The sequence below is a fragment of the Colletotrichum lupini genome, chromosome 5, assembly GCF_023278565.1.
Source record: "Colletotrichum lupini chromosome 5, complete sequence".
In the NCBI taxonomy this organism is placed as follows: Eukaryota; Fungi; Ascomycota; class Sordariomycetes; order Glomerellales; family Glomerellaceae; genus Colletotrichum; species Colletotrichum lupini.
Genome location: NC_064678.1, coordinates 5,435,232 through 5,456,316, shown reverse-complemented (window position 1 = coordinate 5,456,316; position 21,085 = coordinate 5,435,232). Strand labels below are relative to the sequence as shown.

The following is a 21,085-nucleotide window of genomic DNA, read 5'->3' as shown; positions in this document are numbered from 1 at the left end:
TACTCTGAACAACCTGGAATGAGATATAGTCGAGTGTACGGCGGCTATTTTCTTCCTGATGTTGCGCTCGTGGGCCCTTCCTCGTTAATGAGTGTGAACAAGACAGATTGCGGTGGAGTCTATGCAACATCCAGCTCCCTACGAAAGTACACCCTCTCGTACCCATCCTCCGTCCTCCTCTCTGTCTCGACGAACCCCATCTTGGGATACAGAATGAGATTTTCATACATTTTGACATTGGTGTAGAGTTGGAGAGATGTGCATTGCGAATCTCTCGCCACATCCTCGGCGCATTTCATCAAGACTCGACCGTATCCGCGGCCTTGAGCCTCTGGGGCTACGACAAGGTTGTTGATGTGCAGTGCACTCGCTGAAGGATCAAGGCGAAGTAGAATGGCGCCTACTACTGTGTCATTCTCATCATCGTGAAGTATGTAGACCAGCTGCGTCTTGATGAGCTCGTGGTAGTCGGCTTTCATGGGTGCTGGTTCTTTGCCGATGCGGTCGATGTACTTGGAGTACGCTGCTCTGGTCATTGATTGAATGTGAGGTACATGTTCCGCATTGGCTCTCGCGAGAGTGCAGCCTTTGAGAGATGAGATTGGTTCGAATTGTTGACGCATGACACAGGATTGATGAAAACATACAAGATTGAGTTGCAGATACCTCAGTTCACCATTTTATCTCTTCGCACGAGATATCACGTTCAATTAGTCACTTTAGGTGACTCTCACTTCCTGCTGTCAGGTAAGACGGGAGGTACATCTCCGAATTGGGCCAATGACGAGATAACGCCGACAGCGGAGACCTCTGACCCCACTGGCCAATCGGAGCAGGCGACATGCGATAAGATAACAAATCAGACGAAAAAGTCCGCCGTCGGAGAAATCATTCACGACACCCGTCGCATCCTGACCCGCCGTAGCCACCCAAGCATCACCAAAATCGCATCTCGAACCTGGTTTTTCACCACCCACGTCAACCATCACCCAGCGAATCCACGTCGAACCGTCGCGTCTCAAAGCTCCAAGCTTCACGCCAACCATCATACGACCTCTCGACCGCACATCAAACTTTTCACAATGGACCACACCCGCGATCCCTGCCCCTGGGTCATCCTCAATGGTAACGTCCTCAGCCGACCATCATCACCCCCTAGGAGCAGAAGACTAACGATCTTGTAGACTTTGGCGGTGCTTTTGCTATGGGAGGTGAGTAATCTAGCCATTTGCGATCACGAACATCGATGCACTCCTCGAATCCCGAATACAACTCCATTTCGAACCTCAAGCTCCCGAATCGATCAACCTCGCCCCGAAACTTGCATTCTGACACATGCCTAGCTATCGGTGGAACGGTATGGCACGGTATCAAGGGCTACCGTAACTCGCCTTATGGTAATGACACCCCTCTGCGCGATCTCGGAGATGGCGGTGATGATTGACAGCGCATCAGGTGAAAGAAGAATTGGTGCCATCTCAGCCATCAAGATGCGCGCTCCCGTACTGGGAGGAAACTTTGGAGGTAAGCATACGACTCTTCGGGAGACTTTTGATCTCGTAGAAAACGCTAACACGGTATTCTCTAGTTTGGGGAGGTCTTTTCTCGTGAGTGGACTCCTATGCCGAAACTCGAAATCTCGATCCCGAATGCCAAACCGTTACAAACCCTCCTGGAGATTTTGAGTAACTTACTGACTGACTTGATGAAAAACAGAACATTCGACTGCTCCGTAAAAAGTATGAACCGTCTCCTCAAACTCCGTAAAGCCCTAAGATACGAGGGGAAATCGCTAGGCCTCGCACTGGCGAAGATGGTGTTGCAAAATGGCGCATTAGCCTGAGCTATCACCTCGAAACGCCAGCGCTCGCAGGGCCGGCAATATTCCTTTGCATCTTATGGCGCTATCTATGTCTTGGGCGCTAACATTCTATGTTCAGGTCTTCGTGGACACAAGGAGGATCCTTGGAACAGTATCGCCGCTGGTTTCCTCACAGGTGGTGCGCTAGCCATCCGTGGAGGATACAGGGTTAGCCAACTTGCATATACGGCCGATTCCTATATGTCGCTAACTTGACTTATTAGGCCGCCCGAAACGGTGCCATTGGTTGCGCGCTACTTCTTGCCGTTATCGAGGGTGTCGGTATCGGTTTCCAGAAGATGTTCGCGGGTAGCACAAAGCTGGAGGTGAGTTGAAACAGTCGCAGGCGCTCGACCGGCGAAACGAAGCTGACAATTCCTGTGATAGATGCCGGCGCCTCCTCCTTCCGACGAGAGAGCTCTTGCATAAACGATCGATCCTTCACGAAGCATCCATTTTACCGACGAACGGCTTGTGATCGAGGCGACCGCTTTGCCGACGAAAAGAATAACTCGGACCCCTCTCTACTCCTCAACGCTCGAAGTCTGTTATTCGTCATATTGACGAGGGCTCGACAATTTGTTTTCCACAACCCAAGGGAGCGAAGTAATTTGATCCTATTTTTGTAATTCATTGAAAAAATCGCAACATCGGAGAGGGTGGCGTTATATGTAGAATAGGGGCAAAAAGTCTGCACCAGTCGCCGGAGACTGGACTGGAGATGAGGGGTGGACAGCCATTATGATCTTAGAGGGGGGTTTCCAACTCACCAAAGACGAGAGGCGGCTTCCGACTAGGCAGCATGGTCAGGGGCAAAACCTGCATTCGTTCTCGATATGGCTGGGGTTTTGGATTCGAGGAGAGAGGCAGTCTCTCTTCTCCCTTTTTTGACACGAGTACTGACCCTGTGTGGGATAGAGGTGTTCATAATTGTACCATCAACTCACTGATTTCTTCTCAAAATCTTGGTTCTATACCGTATCTTGAATCTCCTCGACTGACTCTAGAACATTTCTAATCTGGAAATGTCGTATCCGGTTTGGGGCTCACCACTTCTCAGAATACTCCCTCACATCAACCCCCTCAACACCATCCCGATAAATCTTGGCATACGCCTTGCCATCATCGGCGATCCAAGCCCTGTACATCCCATTACAGTTGAAATCCTGCAGAATCTCCGACCTTACACCCACCACTTCCCCTCCCTCGTCCCTCGTAACCGCAACCTCGATCCCGATAATACCGCCCTCACCCTCGCCTGTCACCTTCCATCGCGGACCCGCACTACTCTGCAACTCCCCGCCCGGACCAGAAACAAACGACACGGCGTCGGCCCCGGAAAGCGGCTTCCACCTCGTCACGGCGCCGACGGTCCGACCTGCGGCGACGCGCATGAACGAGTCCCCGTTACCCGTCCCGGAGGCCGCAATCGCCCTCGTCGTCTTGACACCCTCGCGCAGACTAGCCATGCCGCCAGGTACGGGGGAGTAGGTTCTCAGCGAGGGGAGACAATCCGCCATCAACCCCTTCAGACTCTCACTCAGCACAAGGAACCCGTCCCCAGCACCACCAGCACGCGCAAACGCCCCCGTCGGATCCCCCTCCTCAACCCACTCCTCGGCCCAGAACCCGGCCCCGACGACAGGCGTATCCCCGATACGGCCCGTCAACTTATTCGTCAGCCCGCCTGTGCTCGTCGCGGCGCAGACGACCCCGTCTTCGTCCAGGGCTACGGCGCCGACGGTGCCTTGCGGGAGGAACTCTGTCGTGCTGTACGTGCTCGAGCCCTGGCCCGCTTTCTCCCGTTCGAGGGCGCGGATGTGTTCGTCCCACCGCCGCTGGGTGAAGAAGTAGTCCGTAGATACCAAGCCCAGCCCGTACCTTTTCGCGAGGGTCTCTGCTGTTGGGCCGTGGAGGAGGGTGTGGCCTTGTGCCGAGGGAGCGTCGATACCGGCAGCAGCAGCAGCATCAGTTTCAGAGGATGAAGAAGGGTGACTACTCTCCGGATTGCCCCCCAAATCCTCATCCCCGTGCTCCAAAATCGCTTTTGCCAACAAAATCGGGTTCCGGACGTGCCTCAGCCCCGTGACGCCGACCCCGCGCTTCGCGAAGCCGCGGGAGACCATGACGGAGGCCTCGAGCTCGTTGATGCCGTCGCGGGTGAAGACTGCACCGTGGCCGCTGTTGAAGAGGGGATTGTTCTCTAGCAGGGTGACGGCGTGGGTTGCCGTTTCTAGGGCTGTGGGGAGGGCGCTGGTGGATGTGCCCGTGGGGGAGGGAGTGTTTTGGTAGGCGTTTGTCTTGCTGACCTGTGTTGTTGTGTGAGGACCATGTATGGAGGAGTTGAAGTGTTGTCGATGAGAGGTGTGAGAGGGTCTCTATGGGATTCTCAAACTAGAAGCAAGGGAGAGCTTGTGATGTTTGAACTTACAATCGTCAGCAGGGCGTGGCGGTACTCCGCATACTCTGGCGGCTGCAGATTCGACGGCTTGATGTTACCCGCGCCGCCGTGGATGATGAGGCGCGGCTTCACCTTCACGGCGGCCGGAGACTGACGCTTGTACTCCATCTTCCTTTCTCACTGTCTGGTCCTTTGTCTGTCTTCTCGATTCCAAAGCCCGACGGTGTACACCCAGTAAGCTTCCGAGAATTGACCTCTTGCAAGTATTCCGTATGAGATGGTTTGTGATGCGAATTCAAAGTGCCCTCTCATGTGAGACGTGAGGTGGGAGAGAGTCGTCGTGAATGATAAGATAAGAACTGCCCGAACCGGCGTGCCGAATGGGGAAGCTCCAACGGCCGACGCTCGGCTCCTGCTTGCCGATGGTCGGATCACGTCAACGGAGGGGTTGAAAGTGTCATCTTTTCCCATGTTATAAACGAGTCAGGTCCTGCACATGACCGACGGAGATACTTTTACTAATGACATACTGGTGAACAATGCAATGTCTAGAAATGCTTTGATTTTTGGGGTATCCTTCTACTTTTCTGTTTATTTGTACAATGTGCCCTTGGACATGCCGCTGCCCACTACCCAAAACGCCTCCCGAATAATACTGTAGATAGCGCCCGGAATGTCTCGCAATCTACAAACGAGCAAACACGGACCCAATGATTTCCCGGCTCCTGAGGAGGTTCAGAACCCTCAACCTTTCATTGTCCAAGTGGGCGGAATCCGACGACTGTCCGCAAGGGAGGTGCGCGGCCGGGGCGCCGAACTCCTTCTCGAGGAAGCGGATCGCGGGAATAGAGCCGCCTTCACGAATGTACAGAGGCTTCTTGGGCTTCTGCGTATTCTTATCCGTTGTCTCCGCGGACTCCGCCCCTTTACCTTCACCCGCAAACACGGACGACCACGACTGCATAATAGCCTCCTCGAGCGTCTGGAAAATGGCGTTTGTGGGATCGCCCAGCCACGGCTCGGCCTTGTTATCAATCTTGATGGTCAGCGAGTTTTTGGACTCGAGCTGCGCGAACTCGCTCTCGAGGTACGAGCCCAGCGAGGCAATGACGTCGTTGACCTCCTGGCCCGGCACCAGACGCAAGCTGATGTTAGCACTCGCGTGGCTGCTGACTAGGCTGCCGTCCGGTCCTGATACCTTGTATCGATGGATCGTCAAGTTGGGTTCTCTCCAGCGCGCCATCAGTGCGGCCTTGAGCTTGTCGGCGGGCCCCTTTTCTGGGTTCTGGCGCATGAGCGTGGCTGCAATGTCGTCGTAGCGCGTCTCCTCCTCGGCTGTGACGGGAAGGATATCGTCGTAGAAGCCGGGGATGAGCACCTTATTACCGGGCCCCTTCAGCTTTGACAGAGTGGAGGTTAGATCTGACAGGGGCTCGTCGTTCATGTAGGAGCCGTCTACACCAGAATGCTGGTCAGGTAGATGTGAGTCGACGCACACAGTGGCATGCAAAACGCCACGCAGGCCGTAGGTCAGGCAGGGGACCTCATCGTCGAGCCAGTAACTGTTGGCAAGCAGGATGTAGTCGACGTCGCCGATGAGGTCCTTGTTCCTGCGAACAATCTCCCTGAATCCGCGAGAAGCCGATTCTTCCTCTCCCTCGATCAGGAAGATGACGTCGTTGGCAAGTTTCTTAGCTTGCAGCAAGTCTGTCACAGCGAACAACGCAGCCATGATCGGGCCCTTATTGTCACTGACGCCTCTGCCGTAGAGGTATCCGTTGACGCCCTTCATTTGGAATGGGTCAGTCTCCCACTTGCCCTTCTTGGTATCTGCCGGGACGACATCGTAGTGGCCGTAGAATAGGATCTTCTTCCGCTTCTCAGCCGGCTCCAAAACACCATCAAACTTGGCAAGAACAACAGGGTTGTGGGGGCTGCTCTCGGTGCTCAGCATCTCAACATGGCCGCCAAGCCTCTTGAACAAGGACCCAAGGAACGTTGCACCTCTTCGGCAGTCCTCTGCGAATTCTGGGCGTGACGACACTGTCCGGTAGGACACGAACTCCCCTAGTGTTTTAATCATCACGTCGTTGGCTTCCTCTACCTCCTTTTGTTGGTCCTCGTAGGACGAACAGTCAATGTTCCAGATGGCAACATCATCGTCGTTGCCGCCGGTAATGTAGTACTGTCTGTTGTTGTATGTTGTCACTGCTGACGAGAGAATCTTGCCCTCGTGAGCCTTCCAGCGCGCCACGCATTGGTACTTCTGGCTAATATTCGCCACCTGCTTGTCTTGGTACTGGCCGTAGTGGGCAGTGGTGTGTTTCTAAGAGTTATTAGCGATGAACGAAATGAGGAAACCAAAGACCTTACACTCGCAGAACCAGAGCGAGAGGCGCTGAGGAGATAGCCCCAACCCATTTGCAGTGTCATGACATCGCCCCTATGCCCCTTGATCACTCGCAACTTGGACTTTGTATCGAGGTCCCACAGTTCAATGACTCCTTGCAGCTTCCCAGCATACAAGAAAGACCCATCAATCGCAAGAGACATGACCGACTCCGCATCGTCGGTGCCGAGCGACATAAGCTCTTGAAGGCCAGGTTCGCGGTCGTTATCAGCCGCCTGATCGTCTCCCTCAGCACCAAGCTTCCACAACTTGATGGTGCCGTCTCCGCCGCCCGAGATGAGCACATCCTCTTCAGGTTCCACTAGAACGGTAGGGCCCTTGGCCATGAGCATCGAGTAGACGTAGCCGTAGTGGGCAAACATCTGCACAGCCCCCGGATGAATTTCCACCACCTTTTCAGATCGCGGGATCAATGTCCACCTCTCATCGTTACGGCGCGGCGTCGTTGTCCCTCCTACAGCTCGGGAGTCGAAGAACCTGTGATTCCGACGGTCGGGGTGTTGTGATGAGTCGTGAGTGGTACGGTTATTCGGGTCGGTGAGGCTGACCCATTGAATCGAGGTGTTTTGCGCCCCAATGTACACCGTCTCGTGCTGGGCGCTGTAGGCCACGGAAAAGATGTCGCCAACGTCGTATGTGCTGTAAATCTCGTACAGGCGTTTCATCGTCTTGGGACACCAGACGTTGATGAGGGGATCTCCGGCGCTCGAGAACAGCATGGAGCCGTCGGGGGTAAGGAACAGGCTCAGCACGCTGCGCTTGTGAGCCTGGACGATGCGCTCCTGGTGGAAGGTGGCCAGCGACCACACGACAATCTCGCCATCTTGGGTGCCGGCGTATATGCGTTCGTTCTCGGCGCTGACGGCGAGGGCGAGGACGGAGCTGTCGTGCTTGAGGTTGTGGAGCAGTTCGGGGGCGACCTGGGGGCAGTCGTCCGTGTCGCTCAGGTTCGTGGACAGGTCGGAGGCCGCAATGGCGGAGGGCATTGTGTCTTCTGTCGCGCGAGAAGGGAGGGGGGACAGCTTGTCAGCGGAGGTGCTCAGGCGAAAGAATGTGACCGGTCGACCCAACAGAGAGAATGGAATGGGTCGATCGAGGTTGAAGGAAAGGGAAACGTTATGTGGCGTGTTGAGATAGGAAAGCAACAAGCAGATGTTGGATTGTGACGCATTTCCCAAGATGAATCGGCCAAATTGGCTGCGAACTCGCAACGAAAATGGCGAATGACGAAATGCGCTAAAAAGGGAGTCACTCCGCCCACCATTCCCCCAGGCAGCGTGGATCTCCCCGTAAGGGACCTCTCCCTTAGGGGTGGACACTGTGGACGTCCCAAGGTTTTGGGCTGAGTGGATCGTCCCTAGGTGCAGTTGCTGCCAGCCCAAGTGCTCTAGCTCCCGTAGCTACAAGGTCCACTGCTGTTTTCTCAGGGGAACTACAGGGACCAATGTGACACGAATTGTCACTCTGAAGCATCCCGCCCACGTCTTGTGACACTTGTCCCCTTTTGAACTTTCCTCGAAGCCCAGCAAGTTTGATCAAGTTACGATAAGAGACAGAGGGAACTCACCATCTTCATACTCTTCAGAAGACTCGGAGCCAATGGATAGTTCGACTAGATCCCGGTGTATCTTCCGGCACCCTTCGCAGTCGTCCTCGCCCGGGGCGTGGGGCTCACCAGATTTGTAGACCACGGCCATCTCCTCGAGATGGGAACGATAGCGTCCGCGGTTCTGACTCGGAGTATCCGTACGCCACGGAAGGATAAGAGCTCGTAGACGGGCTGAATCCGCTTCGATCCTGGGGTAACTTGCCACAAGCCAAAGGTGGGGAGGGGGGGTTTTCTGTATTTGTACGGAAGTCCTGATGGCTTTGACTCTCTCACCGCTTCATGACGCAACATTGGAGGGGATGGTATCATAGGCCCGTGATAGCAAATATAGGAGACTGCAAAAACGCAGGTATGATTAGGTATGATTCAGTTGAAGGAAACGAGATTAAGAAAAACCGGGCGGCCGGGAGTGACCTTAAGCATGAAGGAAGAACTGTCCGCAGGGCCGAGATCGGTTGCGTGATTTCACATTTCACAACTTCGTACAAACTACGAGCCGTCAGGTGGGTGCCAAGCACTACCATCGCCTGGACCTCTTCCAATCCTTACGGACGTGGAGTCTGTCCGCTTCGGCATCCATCCATCCAAGCCAGCCATGATCCTTCTCAGCAAGTGACACCTAGCTGAGACAGCCCGGGATGGTCGCCGACCTCCCTGTGAGCCTGTGAGATATGGAGGAAGAAGGCCTCAGCAGCGGGCAGCAGCGGGCAGCAGCGTAGCTCACCGCAAGATTGGTGTCCAGATGTGCCAGACTGGCAGACCCCCAAATCCACATCCAGGGTGCGCGTGGTGATCTTCCGAAGCCACGGTCCCCAGCAATCTGTGTTCTGTCCTATTGGAGGGCACCACGCTCCCGGCGACGAAAACGGAGCACCGGTGAACGGCCAAGTGTGCCCAAACAAGGGGACACAGGCCGGCAAGGGTGTTATCGAAGTAGCTGTCCGTTGGATTAACCCGATAGGCCTCACTTCTCACCCGTGGTCTCAAGCAACCTGCAGATCCGTCGGGTAGGAGTCTGCCGTAAGCCGTGTATCATTGTTTGGTTGAACAGACGGCGGGACGAGATATCACTGCACCAACATTTTTACCCAAGGTATGTTAAGGCGCACAGCTATATTGCAGTACGACTGGGTGGTGGAGCAATAGCTGAATATGGGGCTCAAACTTTCGCCTTACTCCCTAAAGTTTTCACCATCGATCAACTATTCAGGGCATGCAAGGGATCTTGGGAAATTGAGCAATGCGAAACCGTCATGTTGACAGCAGACCAGGAAGAAACATGGGCGTCGGCCTGGGCAGAAGTCGTGGCTGAAAAGGCGTTTGGGTAATTGCGGCAAACAAGACCAAGGTACTCGTTGCTTTGAACTGCCTTCATTTGGGAGCCCAATACAGCAGTGGCCAATGACCGAGCTGCATGATGACTGTCATCCGTCTTAAGGCTGACTAGCAGGATAGAGATATCTCACACACCAACTTCTTCCAGAAGACAGAGTCACCAAATCCAAGTGTATCCTGGAAGATCGCCTTCACTTTACACGCAGCCACCGACAAGCTTGAGTCAAGAGTCTGGAGTCTTGCCGACGTTGTCTCGGGACACGCCCGTTGCCGCCATGAGCACCGCGACACAAAGGAAGAGCAGGGTCATCCATCCTCTGACGAGGGAACAGACAATCCGCGAAAGGACAATCTTCCTCGCAGGCACAACAAGCAAGAGAGACTGGCGCAAGGATGTCGCCGACTCACTGGCTCATCTGCCGGTGGTCATATTTGATCCCTTCCGGCCGGACTGGGACAGCACCTGGAAGGAGGATATTTCGGATGAGAGATTCAGCAACCAGGTTAACTGGGAGCTGGATATGCAAGAGAGGGCCGACATCATCGTTGTTTACTTTGAACCGGAGACAGAAGGCCACATCAGCTTGCTCGAGTTGGGACTTTGTGCTCGCTCAAAGGGAAAGGTCATTGTCGCTTGTTCTGAAGGGTACAAGAAGAGGGGCAATGTTCAAGTCGTCTGTTCGAGATATGAGATTCCATTCGTGGAGAGCTATGAAGAGCTGCTTGAGAAGCTGATCCAGAAATTAGAGGCAACCGATGTTGAGGCTTGAGGAAAATACTTTGATCAGTTTTGAGAATCACTTCGCGCCGTGATGTGCGGCCAAGATGATTCACGCCATTCATGTACCAAACACTGGGGAGGAACAGCCTCACTAACTCCGATACTCGACTGCCTTTCTCCGATATGGCGGGCCGAAGGTATTTCCTTCCAGTGCCTCCAGACTCGACTTGCGCTTGGCAACCCCACTTGCCTAATCCGACATGGTTCGCAGGCCCTCCAAACACCCAGAGCTTCGAGGGCAACTCCTTCGCAAACCAACCTCGTGCATCTGCTCCAAATATCTTAGCTTCCCTTGCTATAGCTCCTTACCGACATTCTCTCCTTCATACCTTTTTGTCTAGTATAATTGTCAGAACACATATCCTTCACAATGGACGACCAATTTGGAGGCCGCACAGACGACGACCTCTTCTTTGACGACTTTGAGCCTGTAAGCAATCCCCAGGCCATCGAGACAGTCGAAACCGTCGTCGCCCCTCCTCCCGCCGCTGTCGCGACGCCGCCAGTCGAGCCACCAAAACCAGCACCAGCGCCCGCGCCCGTCGCGCCCAAGGCTGCAGAGCAACAGCAGCAGAAGCCGCAAAAGCAAGCCCCGGCCAACAAGAAACCCCCCACGGCGCCGAGGGGTGGTCTCGCAAACTCCAGATTCGCCGACCCCAAGCCGGCCCCTGCTGCCCCGCGCGGCCCTCGCCAGGCAGCCCCCGCCGCCGTCTCGACTCCCCCTCCGGCCGCGACCGCGACCGCGACCAAGCCGCCCACCGGTCCCGCGGCGCAAAACTCACCTGCCCCGGCCGTTGCACCGACTGCCCCTGCCGCCGATGATGCTGCTGTCGCCCCTCCCCCGGCGGCCGCAGCCCCGAGCGACGCGGCCTCTCCCAAGAGCAACTCGCCCGCTCCGGCAGCAGTACCTCACGCACCCCGCGAAAAGAACGCCGCCGCCGCTCCCGGCGCAAACACAGCCCTCAACGCAGAAGCCCGCCTCGGCTCGGGCGCGAACCCACGTACCAAACTAAGCGAATCCCAACTCGCCGCCAAAATGGAACAGATGCGCATCCTCAACGCCGAAAAGACGCGCAAGTTCGAGCAGGCGGAGCAGGACGAGCGCAGCCACGCGGAGGCCTACGCGCGCGGCATGGAGGAGGCGCGGCAGCGCAAGAAAGCCGACGAGGAGAGGCGGCGGCGCGGCGAGGAGGAGCGTCGGCGCATGGACGACGAGCGCGCCAAGAACCGCGAGAGGAAGCTCAAGGCGATGAGTATCAAGGAGGGCGGGTGGGACGAGGGCAAGGAGGCGCTCGCTGCTGAGGAGGAGAGGAGGGGGTTCCGGGGCGCGAATGGCGGGGTTCGGGGGACGAGGTCTGCGGGGCTTGCCGGGAGCCGGTTTGCTTCGAGGGAGGATGAGGCGCCGCAGGGTGATCGGTATGCTGGTGGTGGTGAAGAGCGGAGAGGTGGTAGGGGCCGTGGAAGAGGTCGTGGGCAGGGGCGGGGTGGACGCGGCGGTCGTGGCGGGTATGGGAATGACCATGAACGGGGGGATTCGAATGGCGCTCGGGAAGCTAAGGCTCCTGCCGCCCAGGCTCCCGCACCGGCGCCGGTCATCAGCACCGAGGAATTCCCTGCCCTGCCTGGTAAGGCTACGAGCGGTGCCATTTCGCCCCCTGTCCTGTCGCCTCTTGGTAGGTGGGACGACGAGATGGAGGCCTTTGACGAGAAGCTCAAGAACGCCGCCGCGCAGTCTTCTTCTTGAGGACTATGCCTGAGCGGACAGTAAAGCTTTACGACGAGGAGAAGCATCACGGATTGGATCACAAAATTACAGCGACGACGCATTTTAAATACGCCACTACGAGGGGAATGAAGAGGAATTGGAGTACATTATAGTTCGCTTCTAAGCATGGTTCCTCACTTAGTGGGCATCTAGGGTTTGCGAGTCTCGTCTTCAGCAGGTACCGTTACGAGCGTGAATACAGAATGCCGTCCGGGACTGCCCAACGCCGCCGTCTATGTTCCCTTGAGTTGGGTCCTTCACTATCTTGACCCGTGATGCTGGCCATCGTGGAATCAATGCCGTTGCCGACTGGATCAGTTGTGATCGTAGGCCTAAAAGACTTAGTATGAAGCAAATCAACCTCCAGTGGTATCGTCACCCACGTTTTACATCCTTCAAGTATCATGCTGAATGTCTGTGTGTTTGGGTTACACAAGCTTGGCTCGTGGATCGAAGAGTATTGGCGGTCGGTTCCTTTCGCAATACTCAGTCATATTCCAAGGGCTCAGGGTAGCATGCTGCTCTTTTTCGAGATCTGACGGTCAACGTCGATATAGGCTCCTAATTCGGATTGCCGCCCATCAACTCTTCATCCTCTGGTTCGGGTTGAGCTGCGATCATCTTCAAAGCGTTCCACTCCCCGGATGGGCCTACCATCCACCGCCGCCACCGCCACGGTATCCCCTGCCACCACGCCCGCGGTACCCTCCACCGCTCCTGGGACCTCTGGGACCGCCGGGTCCCATGTTGTCGTCGTCCATCGGTCCGCGTTGGCGGTGGCGCATCTCCTTGGGGAACGCGTCAAAGGTCTTGCGCATCTGGGCGTAGCCGAGATGCATCTTTCCGTAAAAGTGGTCCGCTAGACGGCGGTCGTTGTCCAGCCTACTGAGGTAGGCGCCGCAAACGTCGCAAACTTGCAGCTTCTGGTGGCCGGATGGGCCCGAGGTGTCTGACAGGGCCTTGAGTTCCTTCTCGCGGTCCAATTTTGTTTGCTGTGCTTGGCGTACTCGGTAGAATTCGTCGATCGCGCGGGATACTTCGGCCATTTCTCCGAGGATTTCGACTTCGAGGGTGCCGTTGTGGATTGTGGAGGAGAGTTCAGCGATGCTTTTCAGCTGTGACATCGTTAGCTATTAACTAGTGCAGTGCGAGGGAGTGTTGAGGCCATACCAAGGCATTTGTTTGGCGGATCTCGTCGGGCGTCTTCTCGAGTCTGCGCTGTGCTGAGTCTATCCTCCTGTTGCAGTCGTCGATGTACTTTTGAAGGTCGCGCATGTAGTCGTACTCAAAGCCGTACTTTTGCTTCTCCTTATCTGACAGTCCCTCGTATTCGGCCTTGAGTGCTTCAGAGTGCTGCTTTGGGCAAGGGCCGAGATCTTGCTTGGTATTCGTGAAGAGGTCGTGGGGGCATGTGCCGACGAGGAATGATCTGCAGACTTTAGGATCTGTCATGGAGAGCGAGGCTGCCCGCGTACTAGCCGAGCCGCCCATGAGCTGCTCCAGCAGCTTTCTCTGTTCTGCTGCCATTGTATGTGATGCTCGATGATGTCTGTCGAGATTTGTTGAGTATACGATATATCGTGGCTTGGCGTGGAGTTTTGTGGACGGGTCAATTGGGTATCTTAAATTGAAGGTAAGGAAATTCGCGAAGTTCTGGGGAAGAAGGCGTGTCGCGCGGGATGAACCATGGGCGGAATGTGGAGAGCTGTAAAAGGTACTTTCCCCGAGATGTGGTTACATAAGAGGGATTCTGCCAGGCTCCACCGCCCAGACATCCCTCACGACCACCTCCAACGGCATTACATGCGCCGCCGTGCAGGGGAGAGACCGCAGCAGACGCGAATCTCGTTCTTTTGCGCTGCGACACTCCCTTCATGATGCGCCAATTTCTGGCGGCCATTCTTTTCTCTTGCCTCGCCTCCTTTGGCCTGGCTGCGGATTACCACGAGCAGCTGAACCTCCGCCCGCTGCCCCTGTCCGCCCTCCTTGCGAGCTTCAACTTCCGGTCCAATACATCGCTATCTGATTTCGACTTGCAAAACTTCCGATACTTCCCCCGGTCGTTGGGTCAGATTCTTCAATATGCCGGGACGAGAGAGCTTCATCTGAGATTCAGCTTGGGAAGATGGGATGCCGAGAGCTGGGGAAGTCGGCCTTGGGATGGTCAGCGCGAAGGCGGGACGGGCGTGGAGCTATGGGCATGGCTTGAGGCCGAGACGGACGAGGAGTATGTCACTCACTTGTCATACTGTAGATGGATTATACTTACACGCATGCAGGGCGGATCAGAAGTGGTTGACCCTCACCAATGCTCTTTCAGGACTCTTCTGCGCATCGCTTAACTTCGTCGACGGAACCCGAACCACCCGACCGGTCATGTCATTCCAACCCGAGGGTGACCACCCCGAAGCATCCATCCCGAACATGCAGCTCCTCCATGGCGTTCTGCCAAAGGAGGTGGTGTGTACAGAGAACTTGACACCCTTCTTGAAGCTGCTCCCTTGCAAGGGAAAGGCGGGCATCTCGAGTCTGCTAGACGGCCACAAGCTCTTCGATTCCTCCTTCCAAAGCATGGCCATCGATATCAAGCCTGTCTGCCCCGAGGGCCAGGAGTGTATTCTACAAATCGAGCAGACTATTGACATGGTTCTCGACATTGACCGATCCAAGCGACCAAGAGACAACCCGATTCCCCGTCCACCCCCTGGACACGAGTTGAAGTGCGATACCTCCAAGCCGTATCACAACGACGAAACATGCTATCCTACCGGCCTTACCACTGGTCAGGAATGGACACTGTCCCAAATTTTCGGAAAGTCGATCAAAGGCACATGCCCTCTGACAGACGAGGATGTGCCTCCAGTCTGTATTGAGGTTCCCCACACCCGAGGTGTGTATACGTCTGGCGGAGCTACGGAGATCTTGAACCCCAATGGAGCATCGCGCTGCTTCAAAATTGGTGCAGATTCAGAGCTAGAAATTGTTCTCCCCTTGGAAGACAAGGAGGGACAGGATCCTACCAAGGAATTGGTCGAACCGCCCACTCCTCTCATCTACGCTGAGCGCAGTTTCACTGGACACGGACAAGAGCATGGCGGTATGCAAGCCATTCTTACGAACCCAAGCAAGGACACGGAGGTCGAGTTCATCTACATGGAATCGCTTCCCTGGTTTATGCGAGTTTACCTCCATACTCTCAACGCGCGCATCGAGGGATCGTCAGGTTCGCAGCCGTCGATTGTCGAGGACATTTACTACCGCCCGGCTGTCGACCGTGCCAGAGGCACACAGCTTGAGCTGCGGATGCGTATCCCTCCCGCTTCTACAGTCTTTCTCACCTACGACTTTGAAAAGTCGATTCTTCGTTACACTGAGTACCCACCCGACGCCAATCGCGGTTTCGACATTGCCGCGGCAGTCATTACTACTCTCAGCCCCCGTACGCAAAGTACACGCACTACCACGCTGCTGTTGAATCTGCCCACACCAGACTTTAGCATGCCTTACAATGTCATCATCTTCACCTCGACGGCGATCGCACTCGCTTTCGGCGGCATGTATAATATCCTAGTTCGAAGACTGGTTGGCGCTGATGAAGGCCCCAGTCCAGTCCTCAAGGCCAAAATAGCTGGTCTCTTGGCGAAGCTCAAGGGCATTCGGTCAGCCAAGAAATAAAGAGATGTGTTTGTGTTATTCGTTCCGATGTTCACGTTGTCAGCCTTCCCGTTTACTCGTATGGTTGTCTTCTCGTTCAGGTAGACGCGTGTCGTGTAATGATTGCTGTCCAAGCTTACAGTCCGTTTGCTGTACTTTCCGTCCCGACTTCGTCTGCCACGAGGTTTGCAATACGGAAATTTGGACTTGATCCGGGGGCTGTGGAACATCCTCTTCCCGCCGTGAAACCTAGGCTCTGCTATCTCTATCGATTACCTGGCGTCTGCAACTGCTGCCATGCTCTCCGACCACAAAATGATAGGCACATAAACAGGTTAGGCGACATCCCGGCGGATTCAGTCGCTCAGCCAAACCCTGTCAATTATACCCGTCGGCATCGTGACTCCAAAAACGGCATGATCTTCTTACCTTCGGCCGTACCTGCAAACTCATCGATGTCTTTGCCTTACTACCTGTTTGCCCCTGCTGGTGCCCGACTAACCGCTTGAATCAGGTTCATTGCCGCCTACTGATATTCATTTGGATGAGGTACGTGGTGCTGCTAGAGGATCTCACTGCTACTCATCATCGCCTGTTCCACACGAATGCTGTGAACAGAACAGGTCATGCGGGTAGCCAAGATCTGCCAGGCTGTCTGCCCCATACTGCACACGGAAGGATATGCGAAAGATAGGCTGCCGTATCTTCGTGTCTTGTGAACCGAAGTCCATCACCAAGTGCCGCTTGACCACCAATGGTCAACGTGAAGAACAAGAATGTACCTTACTGCCAAACTTTTGAATTGACCCGCTGCCTCTTGAAATACTCCAGCTGCAGAGCCACTTGAAACCCCCTCTGAGGCATGTCTTGAGACTGGTGGCACGTTTATCACCATCTCACCGCTCCGGACCGGACAAAGAAAGTGTCGGAGAACCTGTTTGCCGTGTAAACGGGTATTATGTTTGTTTTCAATATGGATCTTGAACGAGGCGAGCATGCAGGTGCCCTCGCACCCGGTATCTCACATGGGTCTGCTAGAACAGCATGCCCATTCACCTTTCAGGGCGCAGCAGAACTTTCAGCAATACAAATGATGAGAGTAAGGCCTTCTCCTCCACCTAATCTCTCAGTCCTCTACTTGACAACTTCAAGAGCTACTTTTCGTTCCAAGCTAGCCATCATGCGTCTGACAACTGCAGTCGCGATCTTGTCCTTCACGGGCGCGAGTCTGGCTCGTTTTGGACGACAGCAGCAGACCCTGAGCGAGAATCGATCCTCCGGAACGAGACGCTTCATCGTGGAGCTCGCGAAAGTAAGGTGTAATTGTTCTGGTGGCTCCGAGACATCGCTGAGGTCAATCATCACAGGACTCGGATTTCAAGCAGCTCGAGACAGAGTTATCCGCTTTCGCCGGTGCGACAGTGTACAAAAGTTTCCGCAGTCCTGTCTTTACCGGAGTCAGCGTCGAGTTGACGGGCAACGACGAGGAGGACCTGCGTTTTCTCCGCGGTGCGAGCAACGTTTGGCCATCGCGCAGAGTCCAGAGGGCCATGGTCGAGAATGGCCAGGAGTTCAGTGGAGGTGTCTCGGGGAACAACTACAACATTCACGGCATCACTGGTGTTCAAAGGCTTCATGAGAGAGGAATTCTAGGCAAGGGTGTCAAAGTGGCTGTTGTTGATGCTGGTGTTGACTATACACATCCCGCTGTGAGTTCCGGTTCCCTTCCTGACTAGCGATTGCCAGCTGACATCTTAGCTTGGTGGTGGTTTCGGTGAGGGCTTCAAGGTCATGGGCGGATATGATCTCGTCGGCGACTCAGGTGAGATCAGGATGACCAGCACGTCTTCACACAGCGTGGGCTTACAAGGAAATGTGATAAGACTGGCCTAGTGGTGATGGACCCAAACGGCCTGACAAGGACCCATACGAGCAAGATTCTCTCGGCGGGCATGGCACCCATGTCTCTGGGATCGTTGCCGGACAGTCAGATACGTTAGTAAGCGCTTGCGATGCTTGGAGCAGGAGACTAACAAGGTCACAGCTGGCAGGGAGTCGCTCCTGAAGCTAACATCTTGTCTTACAAGGTCTTTTCCGGGACGGTAAGAACAAGACCCTGGCTTTCAGGCCCATGCTGACTGTGACTACAGAGTGGCGATACAGATGAAGAGACGCTGATTGAGGCGTTCTTAATGGCTCATAATGATGGCGTAAATTTGGTCACAATTATCAACCGGTTGTTCTCTCATCTGACCCCATGCTAGGCCGACATCATCACCGCCTCGATCGGAGGTCGTGGAGGGTTCTCGTCCAACGCCTGGGCCGAGATTGCTTCCCGTCTCGTGGACCAAGGCGTTGTCGTGACGATTTCCGCGGGCAACACGGGTGAAGGCGGTGCTTTCCTCGGGGAAAACGGTCAAGCCGGACGAAGCGTACTCTCAGTGGCGTCTACTGAGCCCTCATACGTCCCTGGGATGCCCTTTGAGGTGACATTTGACTACGGAAACGGCGACGTCAACAAGTCGAGGTACGGATTCTTCTATGGTGGCCTCACACATAACTTCCCCCTCAACTCGAGTCTTCCCATAACCGCGCTGTCCTTTGACCCTCTCAACACCACAATCGGATGCCGCTTCTTGCCACCGGGGACGGTAAACTTGACTGGTGCTCTTGCTATGGTTCCCCGTGGTGGCTGTAACGGTTTCAACAAACGATATGCCCTTCAGTCTGCCGGCGCCAAGTACATGCTGCTGTTCAACGACAACGAAACTTTCCCGATGCCCAACAGCTATGACGTTTATCGTACAGAGGGCATCACGGAGCATGCTGTTGGGGTCGAGATCCTTGCCGCGCTCGCAAAAGGGGCTAGGGTTACGGCCCGGTTCTTCAACGAGTCCGGTTCGGGTCTGGTTAACTTGAAGAACCCCGCCGTTGTCAGCTCCTACTTCACTTCCATGGGTGGACTGTACGATCTCCAGATCAAACCAGATATCGCAGCTCCAGGAAGCAACATCTTTTCCACCATCCCGCAGGGGAAATATGGCTTAAAGTCGGGCACGTCAATGGCTACGCCGTACGTGGCAGGTATAGCTGCACTCTTCATCTCGAAGCACGGCGGCAGAAAGGTCCACGGCACCGGGTTCGGCAAGATGCTCTCAGCCAGGATCCTGTCCAGTGGCGATTCGCTTCCGTGGAATAATGGGCTGAACATGACAGACTATGGGACGACGCGGGCCCCAATCTTCCAACTAGGCAACGGCTTGGTCAACGCTACCAAGGTTCTGGACTACCGGACCGAGCTCTCGTACGCCAAGTTTGCGCTCAACGACACAACAAACTTCCGTGCTTTGCACTCTCTCATGATTACGAACAATTGCACTGGTCCGATTACGTACAGCTTTTGCGTCGAGACTGCAGGGACGTACGAGGTCCTCGATGATAGGGACAACATCAAGATGGGCCCCCAGTATACGGGGTTGGTTCCATTGGCTACGCCGTTGGTCCCGAACGTGACGTTTCCCAAGGAGTTTACCGTTGGTCCAGGAGAGACCAAAGAGGCAAAGTAGGTACACTACGTCGCGTTCTCTTATTACCACCGTCAACTAATGCCTTGGTCCAGATTCACATTCGAACACCCCAAAGGCGGAAACCATTCAGCCATGCCCCTTTACAGCGGCAAGATTCGCATCCACGGCTCCAACGGGGAGCAGCTCTCGGTGCCTTACATGGGCATCGCCTCCGATCTACGCAAGACCTTTAAGAAGATGTTTGTGGACGAATACCCGTATATCAACTCGGGAACGGATGACACTCCTATGGTATACAAGACCAAGTAAGACCCCGCTGATATACCCCCTCCAGTAACCTTGCTGATGTGTTGCTCACTAGCTTCTCCTTTGACCTTTCCCTGGAATCACAGGATTTTCCGAAACTCTACATGAACTTCCGATGGGGTTGCTCTGTTCTACGCTGGGATATCTTTGAGCGCGGATGGGAAGAGAAGAGCTGGGGGACGTATCCGCCTGTTCCTGGAAAAGGTGGATTTGTTGGACATGCTGCGACCTGGGTAAGTTCATCTCATCTGATAATACCACGCCTTCACTATGCGGCACATTCGCACCTGAATAGCGCTTATTTGTACACAGGACAACGAAAGGCACGCTACCGTCTTTGACCCCGATAACGACAACGAATTCGACCTCATCCGGGGTCCCATGGGAGAGCTCTCGAGGGAAGACTACAACTATGCACCCTGGAGGGCTTGGTGGCTTGGTAGGTTCTCTGACGGCTCGAAGATCAAAACTGGAAACTACACGTAAGTCTCTCAGACTGCAACATTTCTCGGTGTAGAGATCTAACGAGGCGTCGACAGTATGCGAGTTGCTGCGCTGAGTCCGTTTGGAGACCCGACGAAGAGCGATCACTGGGATATCTGGAGGCGAGACTTCATGGTTGTTGGCAATCAAACATCGCCTGACAGTTCAGTCCCAGATGTTGGTTTACAACACGGCTGAGCTTATAACTCCTGAAGCTGGGGACGCCCTGCGTGAGAGCTGGAAGTCGCCAAGCAAGGATTAGCCGGCATCTCATCTGCGAGGGTGCTCGTCGCACTTTTTTCAATTCAGGTACATAGATAGTAGTCGGGTGCAAAAATAGATCGAAGGATTGAAGTGTTTGCGGGTAAACCATCCCATGAAAGCGTCAACTGCAGCCTGTGATGAGGTCCGCCAAGTCTCTGTATTGAATGATTCATCCAAATTCATAGGCCCCGGCGCCTTGGATCTTCCTGCTTACAATCCATAATCTATGTGTAGGATGCGCATCAGCTCGCCCTGGCGTTGGATCAGGGCATATAAAAAGATGACAGAAAGTAGAGGAGGGAACCGTAGTAAGAAGTAATTAGGTTTGCATTAATGCCGCCACGAAATCCCTGTTCGGCGCGCTCAGCGAATGGGAACAGTGCCGATTGCCAAATTAGGCCTCTGTCTGCCAAGTCTCTAGACAACGTTTTCACGGGTTCATCCAGTCTTCTGTGTAACCTCACACCATACTCACAAATGATCGCACCGGATGATTGATCGTTTAAAGAAGACGTCAAGACGGGTTGCCCGGCATAGAAATGGCTAGCAGACGCACAGGACGCACCGTCGACCCGAATTGCAGCCAGAATGAGGCAGTAGGACGGCAGTCGTCGCCGACCAAGTCCCGCCCGAGCCCTCAGGTTAGCGGTGGGTCGTGCCCTACGTTACTTATTGCCTCAACTCAGTCC

General features: G+C 54.8%; 10 protein-coding genes across 10 annotated transcripts; 6 read left to right on the top strand and 4 right to left on the bottom strand.

Moving 5' to 3' along the window:
* Nucleotides 1-119: 119 nt before the first annotated feature.
* CLUP02_11031 (acetyltransferase) lies at nt 120-536 on the bottom strand (the record flags this gene model as incomplete). The annotated part of the gene is made up of 1 exon (XM_049290002.1): nt 120-536. The coding sequence occupies one exon, from the start codon at nt 534-536 to the stop codon at nt 120-122; it is 417 nt and encodes a 138-aa protein (XP_049147147.1).
* A 99-nt stretch (nt 537-635) lies between these two features.
* CLUP02_11030 (uncharacterized protein) lies at nt 636-2,490 on the top strand (the record flags this gene model as incomplete). Its single annotated transcript, XM_049290001.1, has 9 exons — nt 636-1,125; nt 1,185-1,211; nt 1,344-1,397; nt 1,456-1,524; nt 1,589-1,607; nt 1,717-1,816; nt 1,874-2,029; nt 2,086-2,191; nt 2,249-2,490. The coding sequence occupies 9 exons, from the start codon at nt 636-638 to the stop codon at nt 2,488-2,490; spliced, it is 1,263 nt and encodes a 420-aa protein (XP_049147146.1).
* A 417-nt stretch (nt 2,491-2,907) lies between these two features.
* CLUP02_11029 (asparaginase) lies at nt 2,908-4,430 on the bottom strand (the record flags this gene model as incomplete). The annotated part of the gene is made up of 2 exons (XM_049290000.1): nt 2,908-4,170; nt 4,293-4,430. The coding sequence occupies 2 exons, from the start codon at nt 4,428-4,430 to the stop codon at nt 2,908-2,910; spliced, it is 1,401 nt and encodes a 466-aa protein (XP_049147145.1).
* A 517-nt stretch (nt 4,431-4,947) lies between these two features.
* Nucleotides 4,948-8,369, bottom strand: CLUP02_11028 (WD repeat domain-containing protein; the record flags this gene model as incomplete). Its single annotated transcript, XM_049289999.1, has 3 exons — nt 4,948-6,588; nt 6,636-7,990; nt 8,240-8,369. The coding sequence occupies 3 exons, from the start codon at nt 8,367-8,369 to the stop codon at nt 4,948-4,950; spliced, it is 3,126 nt and encodes a 1,041-aa protein (XP_049147144.1).
* Nucleotides 8,370-8,980: 611 nt separating this feature from the next.
* Nucleotides 8,981-9,609, top strand: CLUP02_11027 (uncharacterized protein; the record flags this gene model as incomplete). The annotated part of the gene is made up of 3 exons (XM_049289998.1): nt 8,981-9,288; nt 9,333-9,374; nt 9,492-9,609. Coding segments are annotated over 3 exons (468 nt in total), but the record flags the coding sequence as incomplete, so codon positions are not given.
* A 282-nt stretch (nt 9,610-9,891) lies between these two features.
* Nucleotides 9,892-10,386, top strand: CLUP02_11026 (uncharacterized protein; the record flags this gene model as incomplete). The annotated part of the gene is made up of 1 exon (XM_049289997.1): nt 9,892-10,386. The coding sequence occupies one exon, from the start codon at nt 9,892-9,894 to the stop codon at nt 10,384-10,386; it is 495 nt and encodes a 164-aa protein (XP_049147142.1).
* A 381-nt stretch (nt 10,387-10,767) lies between these two features.
* CLUP02_11025 (uncharacterized protein) lies at nt 10,768-12,141 on the top strand (the record flags this gene model as incomplete). The annotated part of the gene is made up of 1 exon (XM_049289996.1): nt 10,768-12,141. The coding sequence occupies one exon, from the start codon at nt 10,768-10,770 to the stop codon at nt 12,139-12,141; it is 1,374 nt and encodes a 457-aa protein (XP_049147141.1).
* Nucleotides 12,142-12,333: 192 nt separating this feature from the next.
* CLUP02_11024 (uncharacterized protein) lies at nt 12,334-13,689 on the bottom strand (the record flags this gene model as incomplete). The annotated part of the gene is made up of 4 exons (XM_049289995.1): nt 12,334-12,471; nt 12,542-12,569; nt 12,817-13,277; nt 13,333-13,689. 4 exons carry the CDS (start codon nt 13,687-13,689, stop codon nt 12,334-12,336), a joined length of 984 nt encoding a protein of 327 aa, XP_049147140.1.
* A 347-nt stretch (nt 13,690-14,036) lies between these two features.
* Nucleotides 14,037-15,837, top strand: CLUP02_11023 (Gpi16 subunit; the record flags this gene model as incomplete). Its single annotated transcript, XM_049289994.1, has 2 exons — nt 14,037-14,389; nt 14,442-15,837. 2 exons carry the CDS (start codon nt 14,037-14,039, stop codon nt 15,835-15,837), a joined length of 1,749 nt encoding a protein of 582 aa, XP_049147139.1.
* Nucleotides 15,838-16,906: 1,069 nt separating this feature from the next.
* Nucleotides 16,907-20,330, top strand: CLUP02_11022 (subtilase; the record flags this gene model as incomplete). The annotated part of the gene is made up of 10 exons (XM_049289993.1): nt 16,907-16,915; nt 16,988-17,128; nt 17,184-17,525; nt 17,575-17,673; nt 17,967-18,026; nt 18,081-19,378; nt 19,436-19,648; nt 19,705-19,882; nt 19,962-20,131; nt 20,189-20,330. The coding sequence occupies 10 exons, from the start codon at nt 16,907-16,909 to the stop codon at nt 20,328-20,330; spliced, it is 2,652 nt and encodes an 883-aa protein (XP_049147138.1).
* Between the last annotated feature and the right edge of the window lie 755 nt (nt 20,331-21,085).